Genomic DNA, 13,364 nt, shown 5'->3' with positions numbered 1-13,364 from the left:
TAATTGCCCACCGCTGGATTAGATGATGGTGGTGATCTCTCTGACTTAAAAATCTATGCACAGTACAATTCGACAGTATGCGTAATCTTGCTAGTAGTTCTCGCTTTCACTGGATGCTCACTTGGTTTGTTTAAATTAAATCTGGCTCTTTAACCTGGCTATGTGTTTCCCCTCACTCTATCTAGGACAGGAGAGACTAATATTTATAAACTGTATTGTGGTATTATGTTTTGCTTTCAAAATGCCAGAACCTATTATCCTTGTTCTCCGGACTCCTACATTTTAATTATGAACTGCAGAAAAGGCTTTTGACATTAATGCTACTAATTAACTTAGATGCTAACTATGAGAGCTGAAACTTTCTATGCTTTGAAATCGTGTGTTACACTACATTAGAAGTGGGTCTGGTATTTGTATTGTAATGTGATTTAATCCAAAGCAATACATAGACATTTAAGCAATTTTTTTAACACTCCCCAAAGAAATTTTAAAAAGCAGGGGTCTTGTATTCATGAGGTAACCACTATACTTAGAGGGAAATATACTTTCTTGGTTAGTTTTTCCTTTATAATCCATTTCTGCCCCACAACATATCGTTTATGTCCCATCCAGTGGCAGCTGGCCAAAGAAATTATTTTTATCATTTGCATGAAAAAAACATGAAATAGATAAATGGTAAGGCTGTACTAGTGGTTCACTTTACTTTGAACTTATCAAAATATTATTACAAATATTATTTCTTACCTGCTACTGAGTTTGGCCGTGGCATAAGGTAAAGTGGAATAGACTGTACAGATTGAGATAAAACTGTCTCTAAATTTCTTTCTGGGATTTTGTTCAAACTGTAGGTAGAGGCGGTCATATTTTCATCCACCCGATATAAACAGGAGTCCATGCTGGATTTCTGAGACTGCCAAGGTTTCATGTTTCCTCCGGATCCTAATTCTTTGCTGCTCTCCCCTCCATATTTAGTGCGCTCCACATTTTCAGAATAGCTTGTCAAAGTAGCTTGAAGGAAACAATAAAAACAAAATGAATGAAAAAGAAAGAAATGGCTGCATGCATAATATATGTGGCAAGATAGGCAATGAAAATACCAAAAATAAATCATAATATTTTCCAGCATTCTCTCAGAAATGAGATCATAAAACCTTGCTTACTGAAAATGTCCTGCTTACTGCTTCAAAATGTTTAACTATGCTGTTTTGTCTCAACTACTATACAAAATATGCAGTTCTCAAAATCTTTAAAGTGTGAGGTATATCAGCATTTGTCCAAATACATGATCCCACAGTCTCTAAATAAAGGCAATCAAAAAAATCCCCACAATGATAGCTTTTCTTCATTGTCTCCATGGTCTCCTAAATGCACTGCAGTCATAAACCTTATCAGTATAAAGTTTGTAAACTTTTTTTTAATAGTCAACAAAAATGTGCAATAAAATACAGGACTCAACTTGTCTTAGAACAGTCAATTCCTATTAATCAATTTAGTACACATATTTCACTCCAATATCATACCTGATTTCTAGCACAGTTTCATACAGCTTCAGAAGTAATCCACAGATTCACTCTCATGCTACGTGATTATATCACAACTCTTAGTACGAAAGCTAAGCGATGTTCCTAGTTTGGCCTTTGTGGGCAGACAAGCAACAGGATCTACTACTAACCTATACTGCTAATGTTCATAAAGGCTAGAGGCAGACATTGCTTTTGTTCCTACACAAGTTGTGCCTGTGTTTGTCCCAGAACAGAAATATCCCAGGATTGGCATGCACACACATCACCCTTCTAATCAGGGTTTAGTGACTAGCTGACTGCATACCTAGTAACTGTTCAGGCACACTTTAATAATGTCCCAGGATAAAATGTTAGTGCTTTTTATCCTATGAACCTTTTAAGGATCTTTCCTGGAACAATGGACATGGGCATCTTATCAACTGTACTCTGCCCGGGGATAAAATAGTTTATCCTGGGACAAACGTGATGTCTGTTTGTAGCCTTTTCTCTTCTGAATCCAGCCTTAAGTACTATTTTCATTTTGATATTATGGCAGCTATAATTTTGAGGGCCTTTTCTGACCTGTCTCAAGTACTTATTCTGTCAGAGTATCAAGTGAATGGGCCACATTTAGACCTAGTATACATTATTTCACTGAAGTCAATGGGGAAGGCAGCAGTTATTGTTAGTAAGAATGAACTATCCCTGTGTATCCAAACATTATCCTATCACCTGCTGAGAAGGGAAACCTCAGCCAAAGTTCACCATTTTCCCTTTCTATTGGAACCGTCCACATATGCACTACTGTCAGGAACATAGATGTTATGATCATAAACTTTCTTTTGCTGTCAAGTGTATCCTACATTTGTATATCTAGCTACAAATATTATTTTCTAAACCATATCTCCACTGAAATTCTAATGTCTTCATTTTCACTAAATCACTGTAATTACCTCTCCAAGTCTAAATTCTATGCTAATTTGTCTAAAATGTAATAAGCCTTTGCCAGCTGTCCCTAGACAAAATGGTATGAATTTATCACTTCCTGTTTGCAATATAAAAATTGCATTCCTGTCATCCAAGGTACTCTATTATAATGTTCTCTTTTATGAAAGAGGCTTTTCCTCCTTGTACTTATAAAATACTATCTTGAGATACATGGTCTCATTAACAACAAGCCAGAGCAGGGTTTTTTTTAAATGGTAAAAACAAACCCCCAAAATGCCCAAAGATGGATATATTTTTAGTTTAAAACTATTTCTTATGTAAATTTCAACTTAAGGCAAAATGTACAAAAGCATCTACAAAAGAACATTTTTAATGTTTTTTGTAATAAAATATGAACAACAGATTCTTAAGTATTAGCATACAGTACCAAAATGATACTTCATGTAAATCTACTTAAACCTCAGTGGAAATATCCTGGGCTTATTCTGCCCCATTGGGTCTGGCAGACATTTAACATTTGTAGTTTAGTCGATATAATTAGAAGCAGATGCAAAAGTGCCATGCATCATAATAAGAAACAAAAAAAAGAATGTTACAGAAATGAATGGAGCAATCAGGGCTCATGGCAGAGGTGGTATCTTTTATTAGACCAACAAGATTTTTAAAAATAAATTTCTTTAGTTCATATTTAATTGGATTTCACGGAGGTGTCAATAGATGGAAAACTCCTCTGGGCAGGCAGTCCTTAGCTGGTAAGGAGTCTCTCAGCTCTCTTGTGAGGCTCTGTGATGATGCAAATGACCTTAAACAAAGGCAGGAGCTGTATTTCAGGTTTCAGGTGGTCAAAGTTCCTTCCTGCTTGGGTAATTATGAAGATTTCATTAAAAATATTGGCTAATATTTGGTATCTTCCTTGTAAGGTAACCCGGTATCCTTACGAGCTAAAAACTGCCTGCCCAGAGAAGTTTTCCATCTACTGACTCCTCTGTGAAATCCTACGAAATATGAACTTTCATTTTTACCCAGGAGAACTTTTACAATCTTTTCTCCAATGCCTGATGAAAGGTGTTTGTGCCCCAAAGCTTGCAATTAAAGAATTTATTTTTGCAAAAATCTTGTTGGTCTAATATAAGATATCACCTCTACCACAAGCCCTGATTGTTTTTTCCTCTAAACTAGTATGGCTACAACCTGGATGCCTGACAAATGAAAAGGGCATTTTAGGGTAACTATTGTATAAAGAAAAGGAAAAAGAAACACCTTCCCAGCAGACAATATGCTTGTTAGCATGAAAATAACTTTCCCCCCCTTGATTTTAGGTACTATTTTAGCTTTTGAAAATTTCAAATTTTTTGAAACTAAAGGGCAACTTGCAATGAGACTGGCAAACAGCAATTCTACAGGTCTCACCTCTCCATGAATTGCTAAGAATAAAGACGCACAGCTACGCTTCCCTTTAACAAGAAAGAAATGAAGTCTCCTTAGTAAACACAAGTATATTGAAACGTAAACAAAAAAAAATTCACAAAAAAGCATGGTTGGCTCAAAGATCCATTGGAGTATTTTGAGATGAAGGTGTTGCCTCCAAACAGGGCGACACTGCCATGCAGACATAATTTTTGGTGGTCTTAGTGCTGGAAATGCCACTTGTACACTGGTAAGTATTATGCAATCAGGCAGATCCTCTGGGGTTCCTAGGCAAGTGTTCTAGCTACTAATCCCAACCGGGAAAAATATGGGAAGGTCCCCTTCCTCTGTTCCCCAGTCTAAGTCCCCTTATGTATGGATTTTGGTTTACAATATCTTTGCGTCTTAGATGCACTACATATCTACAAGGGGCATGTGTACATGCCCAGCTATATATGTGGCCAGTGCACGCATACGTCCAGTCTGCATGTGCATGTGGTTATCCCTGTGGACAGGCTACACAGCAAGAAACAGATTGCTAACATGTCCGTAAGTGGCATTTTTGGGCACCTATACATATAATGGGGTGTAATCCTCATCAAATTAAATGGGTTTATGAAATTTAAACTTTTTTATTTTGAAGTATTGCTTTAGTGTTTGCACATACTATGTTTTTGAATTAATTAAGCTTTGGAGGGTTGCATCAGTGTTTGCACTGAGAGGTTTTTGAACCAATTGAGCCCAGTCTCCAGCCAGTGCTGCAGGAGAATGGTCCGCCTTAAGCCCTGCCATGCAGCTGTGGGAGCAGGAAGCTGGCACATGGCACAAGAAAAAAAAAAGTGGCAGCAATTCAAAAAGGCAGCAGTTTGAAGGGGTGACCTACAAAAAAGTCGCAGTGCCATTTCTTGGACAAATCAGCTGATTACACGTCTTTGAGTGGCTTTGTGTTTGCATGCAATGAATCCATGGACATGGCGCTTTAATTTGTGGCAAGCCAAACTAAACTACTTCTGAGTAGTTTTACTTTAATGTACCCGAAGGACTTTTAAAGTATCCGGAAAACCTGCTTGTGCAAACAGTCTTGTCATTGCGGTGCAAGAAAGGGCAAAAAATGTGGGGTGTATAAACGCCCTTTGACATTTAGATGACCAAAAATGTCATATAGATGATCAGCCCTGGATAGATGGCTAGGAAGGTAATGGAATGCATTCTTTAGCAACACTCAAGAGGCAAGGCTTTTTTTGTGATACCTTTTATTGGACCAACTGTATGGGTGGGGAGAGCTGCTGGACAAGCTTTTGGGAATCAGGTGACCAAACAGGAAGAACATCACTCCAATACTACTAACCCTTCCTTAATGATTTAAGTCCAGGACTGAGATTCAAGCAACATGTGAGTTTTGATGTTAATTCTATTTTATGTTCCTGTATTTTAAACTTTCTCTCTGTAAAATGGGGTCAGTATTTTCTTACCTCACAGAGATGTTGTGAGAATTAGTTAATGTTTATAAAGCTTTTAGAAGTTCAAAACCACTATATACAAGTGCTAAATGATAATATTTTCATGCTGGCATTTAAATATACATTTTCTGTCGGGAAAACAAATTTACAGAGTTAACATGAGAAAATGAGATAAAACAAGTAACAGATGTTAGCAGCCTCCCTGCCTGCCCCCCATAAAACTGTTTAATATTGAGAAATATGTTTTCAGCTGCTGCTTCTACAATCTCCATTTCAAAGTTTTAGTTTGCATTGCTGAGACACAGTACCACTTATTTATGGCAATATCCATTCATATCAAATATCCATTTAACATATTTCCAACCAATCTTTATGGAAATGCATCAAGACCCAAAAGAAATTATCTTCCACCCTGGCGAATTTATCAAAAATAGTGAAAATATTTTATAACTATGAACTAGCAAAATAAAATGAAAATGAGCCCTGAAGATCAACTTTCTAATGTTAATTCTTATTTTCTTGAAATGTAATTTTGACTGATTTAAATTAAAACTGTTTTATATGTAAACTTTTCATTGAATCAGATATTCAGGATTGTCCCCCATGGATTAATTTATGTTCTCAATGGCACCGGGTGATCTAAGTGCTACTCTGCAGAGTAGAATCAATGGCACTATGGGTTTAATGAGCTCCTTTAAATGAAAATAGTTTTGATTTTATTTAAGAGGCAAAACAAAGAGACTGCTAAAAATTACCAGCATGAACCAACATGTACTGCATGTCCCTGAGGAGACCTACAACATAAATAATGGTGCAACCAAAGAGCTGTGCCTCAGCCCCAGGCAACTGAAGCTGTGAAATTACCACCTCTCAATCACTATTTCAGACAACACATTTCTGTCTCAGAAAAGTCAGATCGTCTACGTCAAAGGAGTCTGTCTCAGTGTGACAGTAGATGGAGAAAAGTTAATAAGACTGGTGTACACAGGAAGTATGATGATAGCTTAGCTATACTGAGCTAAAGCAGGATGCATTTAGGCACACAGATGAACAACTGCAATGAAAAGAAAGCATGGGTGATGCAATTCTTCTTTCCCAAACTACGTGGTCTTATGCTAAGGCAGTCCAAAACCAGTCTCAGGAGACCGAGCTTTCCGCCTTCCTTCTCCCCCATCCCTTTCCACCCCCGTCATCTTCATTTGTCCATGAAGGAGATTGTGTTTTTGCAAGATTAAGCTCTACTGCAGTGACATAGGACCTTTGTACCCACTCATATACAGTTTCTTTATATATAGTAATATACACACACTGAGACAGAAACATTCTGTTATCAAAATAGTATATTTTAGATATAAAATGACCCTCCAAATTATATAAAAATTTCCTGCCGGTACTATTACTTTGGTCATATTAAATATGATGGACTCATCCTGCTCATGTGGGAAATCTTTATGTTTGCATATGATAAAAATCCCATTTTTCAAGTTTTCCTTTTCTTTAAGAAGAACACTGGATTACTTAATTCACACAGTGAAAAAAATGCTTAGATCAGTTTTCATAGTTAAAACTTAGAATCTGTCAGTCATGAATTGATATGCAATGACCTCAAGCACTCCATACATAAGTCACTGACTACACGGTTAGACTGTGTCACCCATCCACAGGTCTGAAGGGGCAGAAGAATGAAGGCACTGCAGAGTGGAGAGCCAGTTCCCCTGAGTGCAGCTTGTGGTTTCAATCCTTTTGGAAACAATGAGACATTGGAATCCAGGAATTTAATGGCCACTTTGACTGAGAGGCCAAACAACTTATTTCTTAACAAGAGTTCAGGGGGGAATCCTGAAGCAAAAGAGATACTGGAGCAAAGGTTCTTAAGGGTTTCATTTTTTAATTAAAACTTAAAGAGTGAACAAGGAGAAAAGCAGGCTGTCCAAAGAAAATGAAGATAGATGATATTACTGAAGGGATGGGAGCCTTTTGACTTGGTCAAAGAATGTCAAGCAAAGAAAAGAGCCAAGGTCACAGTTAGCTTTTCTAAGGGCTTTCTTACATATTAATTTTAGGTGGCTCAGGGAGCTCTTAACCCCTGGAATGTCCACACCTTAAGACATTTAAACTACCTTTAAGCACCCGCTAGGCATCTTATATTTATGCCACTCCAAGGCAGGTTTCCCTCTAATCTGTGTTACCCGGGTTGTATTCCGTGAATAAGTGGCCACTCCTCAGAGATAAGCCACTCAAGTTTCAGTCCTCCAGCATCCCAGGATGCAGTATCCCTCCCTCTCAACCTCCTGTTCTGTTTAGGCAACTTACAGCTGTAGCTCCTAGTCACGCCCCTGCTCACCAGCCCTCTAGTGACAAATCACAGCTGTGCAGATCAAGGATAGTCAGGCATTTTTAGCCTGAACATGTAACTATTCTAAATTCAAACTAACACTAACACTGATCAACATTTGAGCAGCTTAAAGTGCGACATGTAGCAAGGCCCTAACAAGGCCAATGACCTTGGAAGTTATGAATAAACTAGCCAATTGCCCGTCAAGAATGGCAGGGGGTGGGGAGGGGGCTGGGATGGAGTGCCGCCACCTAACGCCCCTTGCTGCTGCTGTTCTGCCTCTTGTAGGGAGCGGGGTGGGGGAGCCGAGGCCAGTGCTTCTGGCCCACCCCGTCTGGTCCTCGGCGCAGCTTTGGAATCATGGCAGTGCTCCCCCATGCTTGAGCACTCTGATTCTGTTTCCATCACCCAATCAGAGTGTGAATAAAGCATTACAGATGGACAGACATACAGACAGGAAGATTTAGCCCCTTCTAATATTAGAATATCCAACTAAGTAACTAAAAATTTCCAGAAAACTCAAACCTTATCATACTACTTTTACCAATATAATAGAGATAAGGGAAGGATAAACCAAATGCTTGGGCTGACAAATTATTGCTTTATGTGAAAAACAGCCCAAAAATGAGATACTAGAAGTGTTCCTGCTACTTTATACTACAGGTATATCAAAGCACCTAGAACCCATCTACACTGCTACTGCCTAACACGACAACCACAGCTTGTGAAAGTATATTTTTCTTAGGCTGACATATCCCCATGTGGAAGATCCAGCAAACTTTTGGGTGCTGTAAAACATTATTAATAATACAGCATATGGAAAACTGAAGACTACAACTTCAGGATCAAAACACTTGTAGGTCTTGCAATTCTCTCTCTCAATTTTCTTGGGAGATCTGCCATAGCTCTTTCAAAAAGCCATTAACAGTGTCCTTCATGCAAAGTCTTCAGCAGCAGTCTGAAAGCAGCAGCACTGGGCTTGTCAGGGAAAATATGGACTTCGATGCTGGAAAAGGACATGCTTCTGAACTATGTTTTATGCTTATTTCTAATTTCCTTCGCCATCAACTAAGGGCTCACCAATATGTCTATGTCAACTTTTCAGTTTCAAACTTTGGCCGGTTTTTCTGCCCTTGCAAAACATTTTATTTAGAATTATTTCACTGTAAGTAAAAAGTATTTTTCTTTCATAGAAACAAATTAATAGTATTATTATATCACAGGAACAGTACATTTAGACCAGTATCCAGTCTGTGGCAGTGGGAAGAATCACATCTTTCACAGGAATTTCCATGCAGTTACGTGATATCCTGTATCTGAGAGAATTTCTTCCTAATCCCCATCAATTAAAAACCAGTTTACGTCCTAAAATCTAAGGTCTTAAACTGCTCTCTCCAAAACTTACACAATGTTTTGGAATTTGCCCTAAATTCTCCTTTAGGCAAAGAGCATTCCTGGAAAATTTTGGCTCCAATGTAAACAATACAGAAAGTTTTGAGCATATGGAAATATAAAGGAATAATGGAAAGTGATTTTCAGTAACTATAACTGGCATCAACAGCATGAGAATTAGAATATGTCTAGACTACAAGAAAACGTTTTTGCTATTTTTTTACAGAGATAACTACCTCAAGGTGCCTAACTACGCAATCTGAATTTAAATTAAGTACTAAAACCTTTAAACACCAAACTCGCTAAATAGCTCTAAATAGACACTGTTTGTGCTACACTGTACAGCTATTCCTCACTTAACATCGTAGTTATGTTCTTGAAAAATGGGACTAAGTGAAATGATGTTAAGCGACTCCAATTATGTCTCAGTAGTTACCTACTAGTAGTCAGTGGCCAAACAACATTATAACCAAACATTGCATGATTTTAAACAAGTAGTTTTCTCAGGGATGACACATAGAGGGTGCACGCAGGTACATGTGCGCCCCCTAAACGTGGTGGTGCACCCCTAGAAAAAGGCGTCGCTGACACTGTCAGTGGCACCTGCGGGCAGTCGCCACTTGCCACACAGCTGCCAACAGCGTCTGCTGGTGGTCCACGATCACTGGTGGCTGCCACCAACACTGCTGGCAGCGCCTGTGGGTGGTCACTGACCTCTGGTTGGCGCTTGCCACCCCCCCGGCTGCCGACAATGCCGGGGCATCTGAAGGAGCTCCTGCTTACTCCCACTGCCATGCTCCCGCCACTGTCGTGGCCCCCCAGCCTCTGGGGGCACATGTCATACATGTGTTCTCTAATAGATCGGCAATGTAATAACAAAACAACGTTAACCGGGATGGCATTAAGTTAGGAGTACCTGTATTAGCTGACACAATCTAAAATACACCTAAAAAGTATTCTGTGAAGCAACCACACAAGAATTCATGTAAATATGCACCACACATCATTCTTGAGAATTAGGCTACCATATATAGAAACTGGGTAGGCAGGATTCACATCATTCTTGAGAATTAGGCTACCATATATAGAAACCGGGTAGGCAGGATTCACTTCACCCCGATGAACTCCTCTGCCCTTTGGCAGCTTTGTGCAGGAGTATGATGCAGTCAAAAGAAACACCCCTCTGAACAGTAATGACCTCCAACCAGAACCTTGTAGAGCTTTCAGAAGAAGAGAATTACTATAGCTAGACAACACATATCAGCAGAAGCAAAGGCTTCTTTCTGATAAATACAGATTTTAAGCCAATAGTATTCAAGGCTGGAGAAGTCAAAGTCCACATAATTGCGTGCTTAATTTTCCCTAGAACAGTTGAAGCAATGGTCTCATTTGCAAAAACGGGGAGGGGGGGGATCATTGGCTAATAACAAACAAACAAGAGAGAGATAGAGAATTTAAACAATCAAGCTGATTTCAGTTTCAAACCTCAAAGAGCACTTATAAATGACAGCTAATACTCAAAAGGGCTTCAAATATATTGAACAGTACCTTGAAAGCCGCCTCATCCTGACCCTTTATTCTTTCTGCTCTAAATTTAATTCCCTAATCAATCAGCAGATGAGCAGAATGAAGAAGGAAGTTAATGTATCAGTGACACTGGAGATTCACGCCTGATACTCATTCCGGAAATGTAAGGCCTAGATAAAACAGCATTACTGCACAGAAAGCAAGCCACACCCAGGCTTGTAGAACAGATTACCTAATGTAAATACCGTGATCATGAGATCAAACAGACCAGTTTCTACTTCAGCTTATCACTGGCAGAAGCAACACTGGGCAAACGTTTAATATATTCTGTCTGTCATGTCTAATATTATGTATTTTAAATAAGCCTATTATCATAAATCCAAATCTCATGCAGAGGTCAGTAATACTGATGACTGAAAGGGGCTGAAGATAAAAAAGAAATATTATTTAAATGTCTCGCTGATACAAGCAATCAAACTTGAGCAGTCTCTGGAATTAAATAATTTAGCAGTGACTCACCAAAATTATCCAGGACACAGATTGTGTTGCACTTGGAGATGTGCATATATACCACGTGTCATTCTTCTACTTTCTTTGCCTGAAACCACACCCTGCATTAGTTACCAGCAAGATAATTTGTTGGGGAATTTGCTTCCCAACATGAGAGCAGACATCATCCCAGAAGGATGGCTGTAGCCTTCATAGTCATCCAGTCATGTAACTCTGATTAAGCCCTTCCATCAAGTTTTGCTCTTTTATTATTTCAGATTATTTTTTAAAATGAAAGCTGAGATTCTCAGCTAACCACATGCCTCAATAGCTAGGAACTTAAGGAAAACGCCACGTATGGCAGTGTCCATAATAAAAATCTTCAGAGTTGCCAACAGTCTCCCTCTGGCTACGACTGGCCCAGTCTGTCCAGTTTATTGCTGCATACATGTTCTGTTCGCTCTACGGTTTGTGCCATTTGTCACACTGGCCTGTGCGCTGGGCATAAACTTTCTCGTCATTGCAGCAGACACCTCAGTAATGTAACAAGTGGTGGGCGACTGGCACATCAGCCCACTTACTGTACAAGTAGAATAGCTACCACTGCTGCCAGCCCAGCCACTGTAGCTGGCTGGGCCAGCCCTCGTTGTTACACCTCTGAGGCACCCTACCTTCTTCTTTCAGTCATGGACTTCAAGCAATCATTTCCCTTCTAAGCAGTAATTCCCTCAGCTTTTCCTTCTTGCCATTTTAAGGGCCACAGTCTGTTGTTTTCTCTCATGTCAATGTCTGAAGAACGAAGCATCAGGGCTGGATTAACACATGGGCAAACTAGACACATGCCTGGGTCCCTGAGCTGCAGGGAAGCCCAGTCCTTCCCTCTGCAGTGGCAGCACAAATGGGTCTGCCCGCCTCCCTCCCCTTCCCTTCCCCTCTGCTGGCCTCACTGCCATAGCAGATGCTTCCTAGCAGCAGCTCCAAGCCCTGCTCCCCACAAGTGGCAGTGTGGACATAGGGAGGTGGGTCTAGACTGGCCCGGGGCCCATGAGTTTGTTTGCCTAAAGGGTTAATCTGGCCCTGCAAAGCATGCGTTTGCTTTGGCCACAGCCTAGCCCCATAGCAGTGGCAGCAGCATGGCAGCTCTAACCCTAATTCCAGGGCCTGGCCAGAACTGTCACTGTGCTACTTTGGGTGACCACCCATCTCTGTCCCTAACTGGGCAGGACAGTACTGGAATGGGAATATCAAGTCCAGGTACCAGGTTGCATTACTCCAGGACAGCACTTGTCCTGGATTCACAGCATCATGGAGGGATTGGGAAATGGCAGGCTTTCTTTTGCAGGCTGGCAGCATTCCAGCCTCCAACAGACTGCATGGGGCTGCCACGAGTGGGACACAGCTGGTGCCATGTGCATGTGGGCGTGTGCACACATGTATGTGGCCAGGTATACAGCAAGGCAGCATGGAGAGAAGCTCCCTGCAGGTAAAGTCTACGGTGGGGGGCAAAGGGGGAGCATTGGGGGGCAGACTGAAGCTTCTATAGTGAAGAAAGGAGCGGGGCAGGGGCTGGGAGTGTTGCCCAACTGGGGCAGCACATGGGGCCAGATCCTGGGGCCAGATCCTGGGGCATGGAACTGGACAGCACCACAGGCAGCTCATCCAGGGAATGCAGGGGGGCATCTCTCCACTGCTGTGCACACCCCTTGGGGGGGCATTTGCCCCCCCCAAAAAAAATTTGTGCAGGAGGAGATGCAGGCTGTGGGCTCAAGGCTCCCCACCCTGCTGGCTTTCCCTTGGAAGCCCCCCCCACTGGCCACATGCCCCCTGACTGCCTGGCAGCAACGAGAGCAACGTTAATGTTGAGTTGCATCCCCTGATGCTGCCGGGGGATAGGGGGCATACAGCTGATGTAGCGCTCCAGAAGGAAAGGCAGCAGGGTGGGGAGCCCTGAGCCTGCAGTCCACATGCACACCCCACTCAGCTTGGCTGGGGGAAGAGGTGGGGAGAGATACAGGCATGTATCCCTCCTTTCCATTTTGAAAAGGTGGTCACCCTACTGCCAACACTGCTAAGGAGCCTGGCTGAGGTGGAACAAAACACATTTTCTGTGCCCCAGGTTGTGGTGGGGATGGAATCTGCCAGAGCCAGATTAAGGGTAGTGGTGGAGTGGGGAACAGAGGCTGCAGGAGGAGGAGGAGATAAGGCAGGAGGCCCTGAGGCTGTGGAGGGTGTGGCGAGGTGGCAAGCACTGGTGGGGTAGGGGGCAGAAGTCACAGAGGGGTGTGGACAGGCAGCAGAAAGCAA

The 13,364-nt window shown here is 41.3% G+C and overlaps 1 protein-coding gene across 10 annotated transcripts in view; it reads right to left on the bottom strand.

Moving 5' to 3' along the window:
- Positions 1-13,364, bottom strand: part of TANC2 (tetratricopeptide repeat, ankyrin repeat and coiled-coil containing 2) — a 780,830-nt gene that overhangs the window by 228,049 nt on the left and 539,417 nt on the right. For all 10 annotated transcript variants that reach the window (XM_090044146.1, XM_090044147.1, XM_090044150.1 and 7 more), the window contains one exon: positions 745-1,008. In XM_090044146.1, the coding sequence (XP_089900272.1) occupies positions 745-1,008 (264 nt within the window). The remainder of the gene's footprint in view (positions 1-744; positions 1,009-13,364) is intronic.

This window comes from Crocodylus siamensis, chromosome 4 (genome assembly GCF_052110815.1).
Source record: "Crocodylus siamensis isolate JL-2025a chromosome 4, ASM5211081v1, whole genome shotgun sequence".
Lineage (NCBI taxonomy): Eukaryota > Metazoa > Chordata > Crocodylia > Crocodylidae > Crocodylus > Crocodylus siamensis.
This window is presented reverse-complemented; position numbering and strand designations above follow the sequence as displayed.